This window comes from Tasmannia lanceolata, unplaced genomic scaffold, assembly GCF_043159265.1.
Source record: "Tasmannia lanceolata isolate RefF3 unplaced genomic scaffold, GAP_Taslan_0.1 ptg000024l, whole genome shotgun sequence".
In the NCBI taxonomy this organism is placed as follows: Eukaryota; Viridiplantae; Streptophyta; class Magnoliopsida; order Canellales; family Winteraceae; genus Tasmannia; species Tasmannia lanceolata.
This window is the reverse complement of record NW_027518701.1, coordinates 16,034,881-16,055,731: the sequence shown is the minus strand read 5'-3', so window position 1 is coordinate 16,055,731 and position 20,851 is coordinate 16,034,881. Positions and strand designations below refer to the sequence as shown.

The 20,851-nt window shown below is 38.3% G+C and overlaps 1 protein-coding gene across 8 annotated transcripts in view; it reads left to right on the top strand.

Annotated features, from left to right (window-relative positions):
• The first annotated feature begins 1,216 nt into the window (after nucleotides 1–1,216).
• The window catches only part of LOC143857174 (pentatricopeptide repeat-containing protein At4g18975, chloroplastic-like), a 37,155-nt gene continuing 17,520 nt past the window's right edge, over nucleotides 1,217–20,851 (top strand). For 4 of the 8 annotated variants that reach the window (XM_077367557.1, XM_077367558.1, XM_077367561.1 and 1 more), the window contains exons 1-6: nucleotides 1,218–1,393; nucleotides 2,153–2,174; nucleotides 2,308–2,433; nucleotides 3,080–3,199; nucleotides 10,017–10,160; nucleotides 19,342–19,569. In XM_077367557.1, coding sequence (XP_077223672.1) covers nucleotides 1,323–1,393; nucleotides 2,153–2,174; nucleotides 2,308–2,433; nucleotides 3,080–3,199; nucleotides 10,017–10,160; nucleotides 19,342–19,569 — 711 coding nt within the window. In that variant the 5' untranslated portion in view covers nucleotides 1,218–1,322. Of the gene's footprint in view, nucleotides 1,394–2,152; nucleotides 2,175–2,307; nucleotides 2,434–3,079; nucleotides 3,200–10,016; nucleotides 10,161–19,341; nucleotides 19,570–20,851 lie in introns of all 8 variants that reach the window. The other 4 variants (XM_077367555.1, XM_077367556.1, XM_077367560.1 and 1 more) reach the window with 3 other exon arrangements.

Here is a 20,851-nt window from a genome sequence, read left to right as displayed (position 1 = left end):
AAATGATCTTGCTTGAGACATGAGTGGATCCGTTTGACACCCCTAGCACTAGACATGGCAAACGGGTGGGTCGGGCCGGGTCAACCCGCGGGTGATGCGGGTGCGGGTCACACGGGTCGGGTCAGGAGATGACCTGCATTTTTGAGGGTCATAATTTTAGTGACCCGCGAGGCTTGCGGGTGGGTCGGGTTTACCCGCGGGTTACCCACAAATTCAAACAATAGTTTATTTTGGAAAATATTATCACTGGATTTTGATGAGGGGGGTATGGCCGGCACTGTGGGATGATCCAAACCGTCCATTAGATGGCCCACAGCCTAAATAGGTTGTGCCCCAAAAATCATTTCAATAGGTTGATCCTAACCCTCCGATCTATTGAGGGTTAGGATCAAGTGATCAACCCTCTAACATTCAAATCGGAGGGTTGGGATCAACCTATGGTGCTAGCCACAACCTATTTATATTCTATGGTGCCAGCCATAACCTATTTAGGCATTAAACCCTTAAAAAATAGATTAGCATAACAAAATCTAACTAGATTAGCATAACAAAATCACCACCCTTTAAAAAGCCAAGTGACTTGCGGGTGCTCGCGGGTTGACCCGATCCGACCTGTGTTTTTGCGGGTTGGGTCACCCGCGGGTTAGTTTTAATGGGTCACTAAAACTCAGACCCGTGCCCGCAAATTTGCGGGTGGGTCGGGTCGACCCGTGAGCACGGGTCGCTTTTGCCAGGTCTACCTAGCACTAGGGTTAGTATTTTTTGAGAAGGGGAAAATTGCCAATGGGGGACATCAAATTACAAGAATTGCCAAAGGAGGACACACTTTTGAAAATTTGTTAGAGGGACGAAATGGGGGTTATCAAGTCTCTAAAAGGGGGTTATCAACCCTCTAAATGGGGTTATCAAACTCTCAAAAGGGGGCTATCAATCCTCTTTAACAATTTTTCAAAATTGTGTTCCCAGTTGACAAATCTTGTATTTTGGTGTCCCCCTTTGGCAATTTTTCTTTTTGAAAAGTATTGGAAACACAATAGGATGATCCATACCATCCATTTGATGGGTCACAATGTAAATAAATCTTCCCATAAAAATCATTTTCATATGATGATCCTAGCCCTTGATCTAGAGAGGAACTTCATACCATCATGTAAACCAATTATAGCCGTGCAATACTTTTTAGTTTTTACGGGGCTTATACCAAGCGGACCACAATAGGGTTTAGAGTTTAGAAAGAGACGCGAACTAAAGAGATTCACTCCCTTTCTTGTCAAAATCCAAAAACCCTTGTTCGACTATCTTTTAGAGCAGAGAAGCGGGCAATGGCCTCTCGACTTTCTACTCGATTTCTTCGCCTCGCATCAAACTCTCCCACCGTTGTCAACAGCTTAGGGTCCCTCCATTTCATCTCTCTCTCCATAGCTTCATTATATTTATGGCTTTATCGAAGGATTCAGTGTCTTAAATTTTTATTCAACTCATTTTAAAGTACTGATTATTTAGCTCCACTGTTATTGAATTCCTCTGTTCCTTTTTAGATTACTGCATCTAAAAGACAGTTTTCTTTTTCCAGAAGTTAAATTGTCTAGGCCCTATTTAAATTGCTGGAATTTTGTGGAAAAGTTTGCAATCCAAACAGGGCCTAATGGAAAAAGGCTCAGATTTGGGTGTCTATGACATGCTATTTTACGCTTAATATGCACAAGTGGCTCATAGTTGATAACATTCTGCATGTTAAAATCCTAGAATATGATCCTGATCCTACGGAAAACGCTTTTCAAACTCGCATGAATCCAACCTGATGAAAATCATTCAATTCACTCAGGAAATGGAGCACTCTATAGGGTTTCATGATGATAGCAAATGATTATGATGATTAGCAACTTTAATAATCTCTGATGGAGAGTATGTTGAACTACCAGTTTTGCTAGTTTGGGAACTAGTAAACGGGGCCTCGATGTTAAGGCCTGATCAAGTCAGCTAAATTTTATTTTTCCAATCTTTAGTGTTGTTTCTTAGTGATAGAATCAACTAAATCTTTTTTTTTTCCATATTTCAATGTTGTATTTTAGTAAAAGTGTTATTATTGTTATGCATCTATAAAAAATCATTTTTATTATGTATCTAAATATGAATTTGTTGTCTTTGTCAGGAATTGGAGCTCGAAAATGAAGGTGTTTTGTTATTCTATTGCGTTTGTTCATGCACTTTTTCGAGTTTCTTGACTATTTACAAGGAATATCTTTGCAAAATGGGTCATTCCATTTCATTTGCAAAGATTTGATTCCGACACTTCTGGTTGTACAGGTCAATCAAGTCACTCAGCCCTGCAGCAGTTACTCTTCTAGAGCGATCGGAGATCAAACTTACCATTCTGATTCCAAAAGTGTCGTGCAGAACAGATGTGATTCTAGTGGAATGGCATCACCAGAGGTTCGGCCTGATTAAAGAAAAGACTGTGTGTGCTCTATAATCTGTGCATTAATAGTTTGTTTATAGTCAGCATTGATCAATCTGAAACCTTTTGTAAGTTAAGGTGCTGTTAGTAGATTTCTTTGGCGGTGATAAACATTTGAAACAACTCGGCCTGGAAAACTTCCACCCGTGGTGCCTATGTTTCAATTGTATTTTACTCACATTTCTAATAATTACAAAAAACATGGAAATTTTGTAAAATAAAATAAAGGGAAATGATATCAGCACAACCATGTTTTGATATTTTCACTAACTTATCTTGCCTTTTAGTATTTAAAGAGCTGTCAAAGGCTATTACAGTTCCCAAAAAGCTTAAACAATCCAATTAAAAAAGAAAAGACAAGTTGGGTCTCTGAAATTATTAAAACATGGTTGTGCTGATATCAGTTCCCACAAATAAAAGTACTTTGAAATTTTGCAAAAAAAAAAATATTACTATAATATCAAATTATTTTATGAGAAATGCTAAAAATTATATTGATTGTGAAACTTTCAAAATTATTGCATTTTTCTTGGAAATTGCAAAAAGCATGGCATGATTTTGAAAATCATCAATAATTTTCAATATTCTTCTAACCTTTTAAGCAAGCAAATATACTTCTAGGTTCCACATGGTTATCAAGATATGGATCGGTATCGAAAGAGCAACATGGTAGGCTCACGCAATCATAGAATCGGGGAGAATGTTCCAAGGAGGGCTAAAATCCACTTTCTTGTTGACACGGTAAGTACCAGGGCATGTCTCTAAATGTTCTTTTTGTTCTATGGCATATGTAAAGAGGAAATAAGATGACAAAGCAGCTGAGTCTTTTATTAAGATTTCATCTATTTCTATTAGGAAATTATTCGAACTAGATTAACTTAGTCTCAAGTATGCATTGTGTTCATAGATGATGGATTTTTTCATTTGCTGTTATCACTAATTTGGTCATATGCTCCTTTGAGTGTAATATATGATGATATTTTCTCTTTATATTGTTATCATTGAAGTGGCCAACATTTTCTTCAGATTGGTGGATAAGCTGGAACTAACCGAAAACTAAATGTCCATCCATAGGTCCAAACCTATGTTGCATCGGTACGGATAAGAGTGTTGGAATCCGACTCGGGTATCAAGTGTCGGATTCGGCAAACGTAAAAAAGAATGATTCGTGGATTCGCCAATATATTTAAATCAATCCTCAAATTTCTTTTTACATAAGAATATGATTATAACAAGTAATATATTGAAAATTTTAACAGGCTGAGTAGATATAAATATATAACGCTTTATTTCCTTTTATGAAACTTACTATTAGGATGGATAAAACTCAGAACTTGCAATAATTTTTAAGTTGTGGTAGTAGTTTTTAGAAAAAAAAACCGATGAAAGAGATCTAGAAGTGTCTCAAAGAATCCTGAACTAGTGGAAACCGAGACGTCTCCGACACGGATTCTTCACCCATTTAGAAGAAGAATCCATGTGACATGGGTCCAAACACTAGGCATGCTGACTCAGGACGAATATATGGAAGGGAGGACTCTAGGTAGGGTCAAATGGATCTGAGTTGGGTTGTAATCTAGACCGTGATAGGGAATTGGTTACAAGGTTTTGGTATAGAAGGATGTAGGTTTCGGGATATGTATGAGATTGTTTAAAGAGTTTAGAATAGTGATATAGACTGGTTTAAAGTTTTATAGGTCGTGCAGCTCAAGAAATAAATTTTTTGTTGTACAGTTTTAGGAAAAAGGTTGCAACAAGTTTTGGGACCAGGATAAGGTTTTTTATGTGGATTGTAACAGGTTTAGGAAAATTTGGGGTTAAATCTGGTTCAGGAATAAGATGCAGGAAAATTTTACAGGGTTTTAACAGTTGTAACAGATTTGTCAAAAGGGTAAAGATATATGCAAAAATCAGTAACCCAAATCAATCACTCAATCTGTGGTATATCTTGAATGAAATTGGCAGCATAATTGTAATGAAAATTTTGTAATAGATCGGTGATAAATCTATCACCAGATTATAACAGACAGGGTTTCAAGGGTCAAAGGATAGTTCAATAGTTCTTGGTCTGATCTATGAAGTTTGTTAGTTTCTGTGTGGATCAAGGGTTCCAAAGGTAATCAATAATCTAAAGGGAAGGGTTATGTGTAGATCTGCTTGCAGATTTGCAGAGAAAAGTTTTTGTGGACAATTGGAATGACTTCAGGGCTTTTGGTTCTTCAAAGTTGGGATCGTGATTGTAGTTGGAGGTTTATGGAAATAAATAAAGTAGGTAAAGAAAGATAGAATTATGGAGAAAAGTAGAAGAAGAAGAAGAAGAAAGAACTGAAAAGGTTTAGGGATAGAAAAGGATCTAGAATCACACCAGGGGTCTCCTAGGCATCACACTTAGGAAAAACCAAAGAAATCCGTGCAATAGCATCACACCATAGGCTCGACCATGAGGACCTCAGCCACTATCATAAAGTTAGAAAATCACCTCCACACATAAGGTTTAAAGCTTCATCTTTTTTTGTCATTCATTCACCCACAAGCAGTGAATGTTTCTCTTTTTTAAGAGATAGAAGGTTTTGGTAGTTACATAATTACCCGGGGCCCTCTATTTAAAAGGGGGACTGACATATGGCAATGCGTGGTTATGGTAGGGCATAATTAACTAGCGCTCTCTATCTTAAAGAGAGAATGGCACATGGCAATGGGAGGTTCTTGTAGTTACATAACTTTCTGGGACTCTCTTTAAAAGAGCGATTGACACATGGCAATGGTTAGTTATGGTAGAATTAACTACCTATGGTTCTCTTTTTTAACGAGAGGCTGACACATGACCCCCTGTAATTGTCTCAATACAATGTCAGAAACTTAAAATGCAGCAAAATAAAAAAAATGAAGTACAAACTAACATATGCAACACTGACAAACTAACATAATGCACGCATCGGAGTTACGGCATAAAAAAACGTTGCACTGTATGGTGTCCTAGTAGTAGCCTAGCACAAACTAACTAAAAATCTAACTATATCTGAAACTTTGCATAATCTGTGCTGTGGAGTCCGAATCTATCTCGATCAAAGCTAGGAAATCCTTCATCGAACCAAATGGAGCTGATATGTCATGATCAGTGTTTAAAAACGAGGATGTGACGCGGAACGCGGCCAAGAAAAACCTTGTTGACTCGGCACGGACGCTGCCAAGAATGCAAACACAACTCGGGAGAGTCATAGGAGTTTTTATTGACTCTGTAGGGCAAAACGCGGAATGCAGATGTGGTGCAATGCGGAACGCGGCCAAGAAAAAACCTTGTTGACTCGGGTGAGTTCCTTGTCGTGTCAACGAGTTTTTAAACACTGGTCATGATAGTGACTTTCTACCTAGTTGTTCTCATAATATCTGCTAGCAAAAAAGGCACGTGATGATGTGCGCTACAACGCTGAAGTAACCCGTGCCATACTTGTAGGAAAAGCGTGAACGACCTTGAACAAAATGGTACATGTGGGCTTGGCTTTATATATGTCCATATTACAATTTTATTATGGGGTGAGTGGGTTGGCTGGTCTACTCCTTCACCCCCAACTTAGGAAACCAATTTTGAGACAGCCCCTTAATATGTTGGAGGCTTTTATATATATATATATATATATAATGCGTATTGTAGGCCCAATAAGTGGCATATTTGCCCATTAGAATTTTAAGGATTTTTATTTCCATGTTTTAGTCTTTAGGGATTTTATTTTTCATGTTATTTTATTTCCATGTTATTTAATTGCCTATATATAGGCCTCTTGTATTAAGGTTTTTAGAGATTTTGATGATGAATGAATGAATTGAGAACATAGATTCTCCCCTATCCCTCTTCTTCTTCCCTTTATTCTCCTCTTAATTCCTAGTGGATTCTAGGGTTCTTCTTCTCTTAATCTTCTATTTCTCTCCTCTAATTTCTTCTCTCTTCTTTCCTAGTGGATTCTAGGGTTGGTCTCTCCTTCCCTCCTTCTATTCTTCTTCTCTTCCCCTTATTCTTCTCTTTTCAACTCTATCTTCTATTTTCCCCCATGGATCACATCAAATTGGTATCAAAGCAAAAGATCCCAGCTCTATCTCTCCCTGTTTTTTTTTCTTTCTAGTTTTTTTTTCGAAGAAGGGGTGGGGGTGGGGGGCAGAATTAGTCTCACTTAGTTGGAAGTGGTGCTCAAGGTAAGAATGGGGGTAAGAGTAGAGTTACTTAAGGGGGGGGGGTGCCTAAAGAAAAAAAAGGGGGGTAGAAATATACCTTATAGTATAAGGTATTCAATGATTAACAGGGGGTGTCCAGGGAACAAAAGGGGGGGTTATCGTATGGAATAGCTTACCTTAGCAAGTGACTTTGGCAACTTATCTTTCTCTTTGCCTTTGTGAAACTTGCTGTGTAAGTTACAGTGAAACTTGCTCTGCAAGTTACATACACAAATTCTTAGCTGTTGCTTCTCTGATAAAAGCAATACTTAACTTGCTGTCAAAGAAACCCAAAAATGGAAACTCTTATGGAGATTTCGAGGATGCATGCCTACAATGGATCAAGGCTCTTGATGCATACCATAAGTATTATGGTTATGATCATCAAATAACCATACATCGAGTTAAGAATACAATATGTAGAGATGAAAAGGTGAAATGGGGACACTTCTTGAAAGAGCGCAGTGACTTAGGTATGCCTTGTTTTAGTCGATGGCAAAATATCCGTGATGAGTTCGCGAAGGTCTATGCTCGAAAAGCTTATTATTGATATCATCAGAGGCAAAGACAAGTCCAACCCCGAGGAGCCTGGGAACAACAGACTCAGGTTACTTTGGATTAGCACTCAGACATGATAGCTAATATGAAGGTAACCTTGAATCGCATTAGCAAGCACCTTGGGTTTAAGGCTCCCATGGAGGCCATGACTGTCAGGAACTCATGCTCAGCCTACCCATCTCCTTCTTCCCCTGTTGATGAGGCTGCATCTCTAGAAGGAGAGGAAGATCCCATGACTGATATTGTCGACTCCCACGACATGCCAGACATAGATGATGCTAGTGGTCTGCCAGAGGCCATTGTCTTAGAGCCAGACACATGTATTTTCAGTGGTCAGTCAGATGATATTGTTGATGAGGCTGATGTCGATGAGTATGATGATTCCGAGATTCTCTCAGGGCCGACTGCCGAGCATCGAGAGAGGGAGCTCAACACTTCCACAGCTGAGGCAGATATTGTGGCTGGGCCATGTGAGGCCGGCCCATCGACAGAGTCGACAGAGCACAGCCGCGAGTTAGAGGTGAGTGTCCTGACCGATGAGCCATTACCGGAAATAGATGATCGAGAGCATATTGTGGAGGATTGCCATATCTTTGAGCACATTGTAGGACTTTGTGTTGACACAGAGGAGATATTGGTAGATATTTATTCATGTGGTTATGGTAATGCCTATGGATGTTACATCCAGCACAGGTGAGATCACTTGCATGTTTCAGCAGATGATTGGATTGATTGGGATTACTATTTCTACATTCTGTTGACTTGTCAAGGTGGATTGCTTATGCCGATCTCTATTAGGCAAATGTATGACACCGATGGTCTTCTATTACTACTGGAGTGGGTCATTTATATATTTGATCCAGGTGGACTAGAACTCGAGGCGAGTTCATTTCAACAAGGAGAGAATGATGTGTATTGTAGGCCCAATAAGTGGCATATTTGCCCATTAGAATTTAAGGATTTTTATTTCCATGTTTTAGTCTTTAGGGATTTTATTTTTCATGTTATTTTATTTCCATGTTATTTAATTGCCTATATATAGGACTCTTGTATTAAGGTTTTTAGAGATTTTGATGATGAATGAATGAATGAATTGAGAACAGAGATTCTCCCCTATCCCTCTTCTTCTTCCCTTTATTCTCCTCTTCATTCCTAGTGGATTCTAGGGTTCTTCTTCTCTTAATCTTCTATTTCTCTCCTCTAATATCTTCTCTCTTCTTTCCCAGTGGATTCTAGGGTTGGTCTCTCCTTCCCTCCTATTCTTCTTCTCTTCCCCTTATTCTTCTCTTTTCAACTCTATCTTCTATTTCCCCCCATGGATCACATCAATATATGTGGAAACGTTTTCTGCGCGATACCTCAGATAAGTTATCTGAGCAAGAGCTCAAAAAATCATGTGGGCTCACATTGTTTGGATGATCCAAAGCATTCATTTGATAGGCCCTTACATAGATAGGGTGTGCCCAAAAAATCAGCTCCATAGGATCATCCTAACCCTTCGATTTTTGGAGGTTAAAAATGGACAGATTTGTGGAGGTTTATACCCATCCGCTTTAACCTCCACAAATCGAAGGGTTAGGATAATCCTGTGGAGCAGATTTTTTGTGCACACTCTATTTATCTTTGGACTATCCAAATGAATGCTTTAGTTCATCTAAACAATGTGGGCCCATATGTTTTTTTGAGCTCTTGCTCAGATAACTTATTTGAGGTATCGCGCAAAAAACGTTTCCCCTATATATAGGCTGAACCTAGCCCTCTAATCTATAGAGGTTTCCATAATTTAAAAAGCATAAAGGAGGGGGGTAGGATTGAAATTATGTGGCTTTAATTGGTGCCTTTGTTAAAAAGCATAAAGGAGGGGGTAGGATTGAAAATATGTGGGTTGAATGGGTGCCTTTGTTAAAAAGCATAAAGGAGGGGGTAGGATTGAAAATATGTGGGTTGAATGGGTTCCTTTGTTAAAAAAAGTCAAAAAAAGTGATGTGTAATTCTCATAGAATTTTGGGAGAAATTCAAATAATTCTCTCCTTTTCTCTTCTGCTATATATATATATATATATATATATATATATATATATATATATATCCGTGTGTGTGGGCATGGGGCCACACCATTCGATGATTCAAACCATTCATTTTTTGGGCCCCAACTTAAATAGGTCGTGCCCCTAAAATCATCTCCATTCGATGACCGTAACACTCCGATCTGTAGAAGTTTCCATAACGTGCCGTCCCTCTACAGATCAGAGGCTTAGGATAATCGAATGGAGATATTTTTGGGGCAGATCCTATTTAAGTTGGGGCCCAACAATCGAATGGTTTGGATCATCGAATAATGTGGACCTCACTGTGGTTTTTTGAAAAAAAAAAAAATACCTGCACGATGTGCGGATACCATACAAACTCTCTCTCTCTCTCTCTTTCTCACTTTATGTATATAAAGATGTCTTAAATCTTAATACGTAGGTCGACTTACGACATGTATGTGTGACAACTATGTTTTATGCAAGAACTTTTTAGAAAGTGGTGTCTTTGTTACATAAGTTGCCAACAACCTCTTATTGTGATAAATCAGTCTGTGTTTGAGAAGTTTTGTTCATATTAAAAATTAAATGTTTAGCTAAATACATCAATTAAGCTTAAGTACAACAAAGGATATCCGTTGATTATTATAGCATATATTAATCACTTGATTTTTTTGATTTAAGAGGTACAATATTCCTGCAATGCACTTTCAGTTAATTTTGTTTCCTTGTTATGATAAGAGGCTAAAGCACTTGAAATCCCGCAGCTTTTTGACCTAAAAGAATCTAAAGAGGCTCTCTATGATGCACTTGATGCTTGGGTTGCATGGGAGCAGAACTTCCCTATATCTTCATTGAAGAAAGCAATGTGTACTTTAGAAAAGGAGCAACAATGGCATAGAGTTATTCAGGTATGAGAAAATTTCTCAATTTCTCTGTGCTTATTCTAAATTTATATTGATTTAAGAGCCATGTTTGATTTATATGTATTGGTACGGACACCATAAAAGTAATAGTTCCTATAAAAGTGACGAAACTTGTGAATGTTCTTATATATCGATAGCATTGAACCGTCTTTGTTGAAATTTTGGATCAAACAAGAACAAAATTAATTCATATTTAGACAAGGAACACATTGTGTTGTGTAAATTGTCGGAATCTATGTTAAATATTGTATCTGTTTGAGTGCTTGGTGAGTGCACTGCTTGATGTTGTTAATTTCAGAATTGATGGGTCGCGCTTAGGAAATCCACAGCTGTCAAGGTAGTGTTGCATTGATAGAAATCATGGAGGTGGGTAAGATTGTTTTTGGTAGGTCTGGTAGTGGTGAAGGATTCCATTGAGGCAGAGAGATGCTTAGGCAGTGGCTTTGGAACTTGGGAGGGGAAAGAGAATTTATTTGGTATAAAAATTTCAGATAAATATGGGGTTGGTAGGTGGGGTGAAGTTTTAGTGGTTCAAGAGTGGGTGCATGGCGGCCTGTTTGTTTGGTCATTGAGAAGCTCAAAGATTTTATCCTATTTAGGGGAGAGAGAGAGAGAGAGAGAGAGAGAGAGAGAGAGAGAGAGAGAGAGAGAGAGAGAGAGTTGGGTTTTGGGAAGATGTTTGATTAGATGATGTTTTTGTGCGTTTCAACCGTCTCTCTCTCTCTCTCTCTCTAAATAGGCAAGGTTTTAAAATTCGACCGAAATCCACACCGAAACCGGAATTGCCAAAACCCGAAACGGTACCGGATTTCGGCCAAAATTTTGGACGCGACGTAATTTCAGTTTTTTAAATATTTCGTCCCAAATCTCGAGAAATTTAACCCAAAAATCGCAAAATTTTTAATTATATAGCATTTTCCTCGAAATTTTGACTGAAATTACCATAATTTTGGAAATTTCGGCTGGGATTTGGTATTAATTAATATATTATTTTTTAATTGTGTACCCAATTTCGTTCGAAATTTCGGCGGAACTGAAATTTAAAACCTTGTAAATAGATTGGTAGGTCATAAAAGGAAGAGCATTCTAGAGTTTTTCAATAGGTCTGGTGGGAAGGATAGTATGGAATTGGTCTCTAAAAGGCATCCCAAAAATGATGAGATTGTGTGTGTGTGTCTGTATGTAATTGCATATTCCCCATTTGAGGGATACAATTTGGTTTTGGGACTTAAGGTTATGTTCTTAGTATAATCTTTTTCTTCATTTATTTATTAATGAATTAGAGGCATCTTCTAAGTGATACACATGGCTTCCCCTAGAGTCAAAGTCTGTGCATAATTGCATATCCCCATTTGAGGGATACAATTTGGGTTTGGGACTTAAGTTAAGGTTATGTTCTTAGTATAATCTTTTTCTTCATTTTTTTATTAATGAATTAGAGGCATCTTCTAAGTGATACTGATGCAAATATTAGGCCTAAATAAGTGGCATATTTACCAATTAGTATTTTATTAGGGGTATTTTAGTCATTTGGTTATTTAGAGTTCTTATTTTAGTAGGCTTCTTTAAGAGTTCATGTTTAGTAGGTTTCTATCTTTTAGGTTGTTTATTTGTCTATACATAGGCCTCTTTACAGCTTATTTTGTAACTTTGATTGGTATTGAATAAAGATGCTTCTCCCTCTAATTCTAGTTTTCTTCTTCCCTCTTCTGATTTCTTCTCTTCTCTCTCTAAATTCGTCTATTCTTCTCTTCTTCTTCTACTTCTCCCTAAATTCGTCTCTTCTTCAGGTTATTTTCGTCTCTTCTTCCCCCATTCTTCTAATTCTATCCCCTTTCGTCTATTTCTCTCCCCTTTTATCAAATTTCCCTTCACGGTCCTACATAAGATACATGGCATGAGGTGCTTCCCCTAGAGTCAAGGCCTTTTGTTGAACGACAATTGTGAAAACTGAAAAGTATATATGGATACTATGTACTAAGAAAAATGGAATTTAGTCTTGCCAACATGAGTTCTCTTTGTAAGGAAACAAAGGATTCATGGAACCATCTTTTCCTCCCATATAACAAGGTATTCTCATCTGTCTTCAAGAGCTTCGGTGGTTTATAGGCTTTTTTAGTATCAACCATGGATCTCCTTTAGGATAGTGATGTAATCCAGCCATCATCTTAGCCATTGGATTTAGTTTTTGGGAAAACTACTAGAGACCCCCTAGATAAAAACGTGTCTACAAGAATCCCCCAACATTTTCTTAATTACCAATAGTACATTAATAGCTTTTAAAATTTTCTTTTATCCATTTTACCCTTAGTTGTAGATAACTTAAAAATTCGTATAGTCTCCCACTTCATCAATAACGGCAACATTAAATCCTCTCTCTCTCTCTCTCTCTCTCTCTCTCTTAAAGGCATCATCCCTCTTTATGAGATTTTATATGGTTCTATTTTTTCAAAAAAGACTATGTGTCGCACTGTAGGATGATCCAGACCGTCCATTTGATGGGCCACAACATAAAAATACTTTACAAGCCTCACCATAGGATGATCCAAACCGGGTTGGGATTATCCTATGGAAATGAATTTCCGGTTTGGATCATCCTATGGAAATGAATTTTGGGCTGGCCTTCTCTAAATATGGGCCTTGCCAGAATCAGTAGAGTCCTCGAAATTGAGAACAAAGTGGCCATCAAAGCTTTCTCTAGCTTTATCGGTATCAATGATTTTAACAAAGTGGAAGTGGACACTGTCCTAACAAGGCAATGTATTTTAATGTGGAGCCCTATGGATTTTAAGTAGATTCCTCAAATGTAATATCATGTGCTTTGATTGAAATTTAGTAACACCACCTTAGAAATTTGATAACCGAATAGGGAGGGAATCGCTAAGGGTCCATTTCGATTCTAAAAAATGGACGAAAAGGGACAATAAAAGGTCTTTAATTCCTGTCAAAGGCATTGGCCGACTGCTCGGTTAACAAGGAAAGCAGAATTTTGATTTCCAGAAGTTTCCTTCTCGACCTTGTTTCGGCCAAAGTGGCACCCAAAAATAGTGCTTCGGTTTTTCGCCTAAATCGAGAGGATTCAGGTAGGAATCTCTCTTTCTCTCTCTCTCTCTCTCTCTCTGTATATATATATATAAGATGAAGTGGTTCTATTCGTTAATAGCAAGCCCTTGCATCGATGGAGAACTTTCGGGTGGAAAATGGCCACAGAGAAGTGCACTGGGGTGAAATCTCTCTCTCTCTCTCTCTCTTTACCAGCTACCACTCGCAACCTAAATAGCTTCTCTCTCCATTGGCAGCTTCTCTTTGGGGCAGACAATGAGAGCTCAGTGGAAACTCCGTGTTCCGAGTGCTTCTCATTGTTGGAATTGCCATTTATGACATTTCTGGCATGCTTTGAGCGGGTTGCTTCTATACCCAAAAATTCTTTCCCCTACCAGAGAACGAAAGGGGAAACTCGAAAGAATTGCCCTACAAATCGAAATCGACTTCCTGTGATGAAAATCTGATAGCGGTTTGATTTTGTGCGGTTTCCGAAATCAAATTTAATACGGGTATGGAAAAGTACGTTGTGTCTGGTGTCTTTTTATTTGTATCTGGGTTTCCTAGCCCAACAAAGAGCCATGACCTGAGTGTTGGAGAAGCACTGCTGCAAAACCGGCGCTTTCAGATGATCCTGCTCCAAGCCATCTTCCACATTGCATCTCCAACCCTCCAGTCAAGAACCACCAAACTTTATGCACTATTCTATATCACATTTGGAAAATGCTAGATTGAATAATACTTGCCTCTGGTTCGACAACCATCAAATGGAAGAGAAGAACCTGCAAATCTACCTCCAGGCACTTGTAGTTGGCAGTCCACGGTCTTAGTTTTCTGGATAGATTTCAGGTAGTCCACTGACAAGAAGCTGCAAATCGACCTCGACGCACCTGCAAATTGACCTCGTCTCCTTCTCTATCGCTTCACAAGGGAATCGGAGCATCCTTGGGTTCTTCTTCCCTGTTTTCTTCTTTTTCATGCTTCCATTGGATTGCTTTTCGAAGCATCAATGTGTTCTTCCTTTTTCATACTTGCAAATGTTGGTGGATTCATTAGTTATCGAGGGGGCTGATAGGACCTTAAGTCCCTGTTTTTAGAGGGCTATCTGGGACCCTATTTTTCTTTCTTTCCTTTTCTAATCTCTCATTCTCTCTCCATACAAATAAGAAAGAAAAAGAAAACGAAAAAAAATCCCTACAAGGCATTCAGCTACAACTTGCTTACTTTCAAGGTACCTTTTTGGTGGAGATGATCCATAAAATGCGGTTAAGTCGATGAGTAATTGGCTGGGTACCCTCAAAGGTTAGTAGATTCCCTGGAGGAAACAGTTAATATTATTCCAGAGCAAGAAGTTCAATCCCGTCACATTTAGAGATGCAAGCTCAGAGGCTAGTTCTTGGCAATAGTTGTGGAAAACCAGTGCTTGCAGTTGACGATTTATTTTATTTGTTTATGACATCTCGACCACCCTATTGGTCGATGGGGCAGTGCAACACACTAATGAAATATGAAATAAATTATCTGGGTCATGTACAAAAAAAGGACAAAATTGCAACGCGATTAACTTCTGAGATCAATCAAACAAACTAGGAGTAAAAAATAATTTGAAATCTAGTAGATTTTAATCCCACAATGAAATTGAAGGATTTTTATGATTGTAATGAATTAAATCAGGTTCTCTCTATAGATTTTTGTTTCATGAGATTGAAAGACACCAACACTTCTTCAGAACTGCTACTAGTCTAAGGTAGACCTATATAATTTTACAATTTTTTTTTTTTTTGTTTTTTGGTTTTTGTAAAAAGCCCATCAGCTCTTGATGAAGTCAGAATTCTTCTTTTAGAATGTGTAAATTCTAATCTAAATTGGCCTTAGCTCTAAAAATATCACATCATTTCAGCCCATGGGAACTTTGGCTAGTAAATTAAGTTAGTAATGATATCATTATTGGAGGATTTTGGGAAGAAATGGTTCTTGGAGACATTGAGATATTTCCGCAACCATTGAAAAGCCTTAAAAATACTCGTTTGTGCTGGAAAACAACCAAACTAGGTGAGATAAAATTAGTAAATGACGGGGCATCTATTTTTGTGTGGAAAGCAACACCCGAGCGGAAGCTAGAAGCATTTTTGAGGTCATTAGATATTGTAAGGCCTTAGGATTCTTGATTGTTTTGGTGGAATCTGACAAGAAGGTCTCAATCTAATGAGGGTCCTCCTTGGTCGATTAAATATTATTGGCAAGAGCTTCACTCTCTTATCCTTGATTTGAAGCCTAAAATGACACATCAGATAGAGTTACCAGGTCATGGATCACCTTGCTAACTATGCTTGTAAAGGGGCGGTCCAATCCACGAGGCTCCCGCCATTGCGGGGTCTGGGGAGGGCTGGATGTACGCAGCCTGACCCCTGCTTTGCAGAGAGGCTGTTTCTGTGACTCGAACCCGTGACCACCAGGTCACAATGGAGCAACCTTACCGTTGCTAACTATACTTTAAAGTATAAGAAAGAGTAATATTTTTTTTATTGGGGAGATCTTCTTACATTGGCTAAAGGCACTGTGAGATGTGATTTATTGGGAATCCCTAACATTCGTAGTAGGTAAGATTTTTGTATTTTTTGGTTTTTTTTGTTTCATGAGATAAAGTAGTTTGTCTCCCTCCTGTACTTTTGTAACTACTTGGGCATTCCAAGTAATTGTAGCGGGTAGGTTTTTTTTATATTTGCGTTGTAGATCTGGAGGTATGGTAATGGTGGTATGTCCCCTCTGTGTACTCTTTTATCATGTGTAAAATTTAAGCTACCGGCCCGAGTTCTTATATATATGTTGCGTTAAAAAAATAGGATTTTGGCTTATGTGATTTTTGTGAGTGGACCATAATTTCTTCAGGCAATGGATAAGCATTAATTAAAAATTGATGTTAGCAATTTTCCTACTTTTTTCTTTAATTTATGTTATATTTTTTTATAGTCCATTATCCTTTTAGAGGATTTTGGCTTATATTTTGTTTGCGAGTCAAACATAATTTCTGCAGGCAATGAATAAGTGTTAATTAAAAATTGATGTTAGCAATTTTCCTACTTTTTTTCTTTAATTTATCTTATGTCTACTTGATAGTTCATTATCCTTTTCTTCTAGGGAATCTTTTGGGTTGAATTTGAGAATAACTTAATTACTTTTAAGTAGGACATATGAATTCTTCCAATGTTGAAGAATTTGATCAAATGCCTGAAAAACTCTCCGAGTGGACCCTACCCTATTGAGACTTGTTCAGGGGTATCTCATTTTAATTCTTTTGAGAGAAACAAACTATGTATTATGATCAACTAGGAGTACTTTGAAAACTTGATCTGCTATCAGGAAAACTTGATTGATGCCTTGGAACATGAAAGATCATATTACCATTCAAAATAAAAATAAAAATTGAAAGATCATATTATCAAATAAGCTTTTGATTCCATAAACTTGATTGATTACTGCCGTGTTTCATATTGACTATGTTGAATAACATGTATTAGGGATAGTTTAGTCATTACCTGTTAGAGAGAGGATATGGTAGTCATTGTACTTGGTTGCCCTAGTTGGGCCTTATATATACATCATTTTACATGGGAGCTCCCTAGTGGAGAATCTCCAACCTTCACTCCTCTTCTTCTTCCTCTCTATCTCTAACCCTAGCTCATTCTAACATGGTATCAGAGCAAAGATCCTTTGGGAAGGGGTAGAAGGAAAGAAGAAGAGTATCTCCACGCCACTCTCTCTCTCTCTCTCATATCTCTCTTTGCCTTTACACGCAAGGTGTTGTTTCCTCTTTTGTTTTCCGAAGATTTCTCCTCAAATCTCCCTAATCTTTCTCTCTTGGTATTCTCTCTCTTTCTCGCAACTCTCTCTCATACATATCTCTTTTTTTCCATTTTCTTGTTTTTGGAGTTGTAAATCACAAGAAAAAAATATATTCAAAAATCTCTCGAGAATATCTCTGTCCCTTCTTTTTGGTTCTTTACCCCAAAATCCCATTATTCTCTAAGACCATACCCTTATTGGGTTCTTTCTAGTTTCTTTCACCCATCTTTATGTTTTAAATCCTTTCTTTTTTTCATGTTTTGAGTCTCTTCCCCCACCCTCTCCATCCTAATCTTTGTCCTTTCTCCTCTAGATTCGTTGTCTTTTATGACTTCTTTGTTGTTCTTCAAGGTGCCCACCAAGTGTTCGGTGAAATGTCCGAAAGAGATTTGGTGCCTTGGACGTCTTCTTTTCGTTTCAAGTTGAAGGCCTTTGGTTTCAAGTTGAGGGTGTGTGTGTCTAGTGTTGTCATCTCTTTATTTCCATTGTTTTGTATGTCGTGTTGATGTCATCTCTTCCTTTACATTGTTTAGTGTTGTCTTCTATGTCTTCTTATGTCTCGTATGTTGTTCTTCAAAGGTGCACACTAAGTGTTTGATAAAATGTCTAAGAGAGGTGGAGTGCCTGCCTTGTTTGTCTTCGTTCCTTTGTCTTCTTCTTCAAGGCGCACACCAAGTGTTCGATGGAATGTTCGAGAGAGGTGTAGTGCCTTAATTGTCTTCGTTTCGTTGCAGACCTTCAACTTGAGGGGGAGTGTTCTCATGTAGTTCTTTGTGTCTTTTCTTTAGGGGGAGAGTTCTTTTTTTTTCCCTTGATTTTGTCTTCTTAGTATCGTCTTCTTGTGGGAGTGTTGCCTTATCTCTTCGTGTTGTCTTGATATTGTCCTCCTTGCCTTGTCATGTCTGGGCTCATGTAGTCTCCCCTGAGGGGGAGTATTGTTCTTCGTCTCTTTCCTCGTGTGTCTTCTCTTTCATGTCTTATCCTCTCGTTTCTGGGCGATGGTTTCCATTCCCATCGTTGGTCAGCTTTCTTACAGGCGATGATCTTTTCCCGTCGACCTCTCTTTTCCGGGTGATGGTGTCCCCATCGTTGGTCGGCTCTTTTTTAGGCGACGATGTTCATGCCGTCGACCTTGTCTCCAGACGATGGTGTCCCCATCGTTGGTTGGTTATCTTTTCCTTCATTTTCTTCCTATCATTAGGCGACGATGTTCATGCCGTTGACCTTGTTACCAGATGATGATTTCCCCATCGTTGGTTGGTTATCCTCTTCCTTTCTTTTTCTTATCTTTTCAGGCGACGATGTTCATGCTGTCGACCTAATCTCTAGACGATGGTTTCCCCATCGTTTGTTGGTTATCCTTGTTCTCTCTCTCTCTCTCTCTCTCTTCCCTTCTCTCCAGGCGACGGTGTTCCCGTTGACCTTGAATCCGATTTTTTCCCCATCGGTTGTTATCATCTTTACTTGACGTTGTGCTACTTCGCCGATGTTCGTTGTGCTCACCTTTAGTGTGCCCCCTTTTTTGCTCGATGGATCATTGCTATTCCCCGGTCGAGGTGCCTCAGTTCAATCTTTCATGGTTCCAGACTTATTGCCGGGTTCTCATTCAGGGGGAGACCCGACTGTGACTGCTCTCGTCGTTGTGCTACCTCAGGCCTCAGGGGGAGCTGCTCTTTTTTATGGCCGTAGATCTCGATGTTGTTCATGTTGGCCCTTGTCTTTTGTTTATGCTTTCATTATGTATGTACCACACCAGCTTGACGATGAGTGATATACCAAGCTGGATGTGTATGAGCTTATTGTACTTTTTTAGTTGTTGATGTAGTTCTTTATAGCAAGCTGGAGCTTCATAATATATGCACTCCAGCTTGAGGGGGAGTGTTGAATAACATGTATTAGGGATAGTTTAGTCATTACCTGTTAGAGAGAGGGTATTAATTTCCTTGTACTTGGTTGCCCTAGTTGGGCCTTATATATACATCATTTTACATGGGAGCTCCCTAGTGGAGAATCTCCAACCTTCACTCCTCTTCTTCTTCCTCTCTATCTCTAACCCTAGCTCATTCTAACAGACTCGGACTTGGACACAGTAAGTCCCAGTCAACTTTCACTTCCAATCTTTTAAACCTGATCAAAAGATTCTCTTATAGGAAAACAACTATTTTGACATTTTGATCTGATGAACTTGATCTCTCTGAACTTTCATTTTACCCCAGGCAGTCATGATTCATGAACTTTCTATTCAGGACTTTCTGTTTCCATGATAAGTTTACCTTTTCAGATAATTTCTTTCCAGGTAATAAAGTGGATGCTAAGCAAGGGGCAGGGCACTACAATGGGAACTTATGAGCAGTTAATACGTGCTTTAGACAACGATGACAGAGCCGAAGAAGCGCACACATTTTGGGTGAATAAAATTGGTCATGATCTCCATTCGGTGCCATGGAAGTTATGTGACCTTATGATTTCTATTTATTATCGAAACAACATGCTAGAGAGACTTGTAAAGGTACCCCATTTCTCAACTGATTTTCTTTCCCTCTTTGCTACAAACTAGTAAAAAATGCACGTGCAAATGCACGTGCGATTGAGATATTTTACAACATGGTTTATTAAAGCTTCAGAAAACTGGTTTTGGAAATATCAACTAATTAAAATGACAACTACTACACTGAATGTTTGACGCCAATATCACAAACAGATTGCAGGGATGACATCAAACAAATGCCACTCACCCTCTCTTCTTTCAAGTACTGCCTTAAATCAAATTTAATTTGTTTGTGGCATCATATCTTGGAGGACAATTGCTATTCTGTTGTACTTTTATTTTGTTTCAGGAGCACTCACTCCAGATTTTCCATTTCATGCATCGTTTTAAAATGTGTTTCTGTTCACGATTAAATCCCCATTCACGACTAAAAAAATCACCCACATATTGAAATATCAGCTTGCCGATGGTTCTAGTTTACTCCGCATCCCCCACCCTGTGAACATACAATGATGCAACATCTACATCAAACATGCTCTAACTACCACAAATTAGCATGCCAAAATCCATATTTTCGATGACAAAATAATGTGATTCTATTCCAAAAAATAGAATAATTGATTCTTAATAAAATAGTTAAAATGCGTTCTAATTCTGGAAGCACTCCAAAGAATAAGAATTAATTCTGGCTTCCATGATGAGAATAGTGAGAATGGTTACAGAGCGCAACCTAAAAGTTTCCTAGAATATGGTACCAGCACTAAGGCTTCAACAATATTTTGGCACCAGAGGATGAGGATTAATTGCATGTGGAGGGTTGGGAGCTCAAACAAAAACAATGAAAAGGACATGGATAAGATGAGGTGAAGTGAGCTAAAGTATTCGAGTTGCTTGGGGAAGCAAAAAACAAACACACATCAGTGATTGGAGATAATATATAACAGGATAATGTAATGAAGAGATAGCTGATGCAGAGACAAAATAGAGGAGCAGCTATATGACCAAAATGTTGTAAGTACCTCCATGGATGCAAAACTACATATATAAAAATATAGATGTCAAGAAACGAAATAAGAAAAGGGTATCAATTTTATTCGTGAAACATTCAGGTGGGATTCATTTAATTCATCTGAGGTGGCTTCACATGCAACAGCTCAGGCGTGAAATGACTTATGTGATGGTCCCTAGCAAATCCCTTCCCAATATAATCCAAATCCTAATCAGAAATAACGTTATACTTTAAAACTCCTTACATAGGATACTAACTCATGTAAACTGACTTAGATAAGAGGAAGGAAGGAAG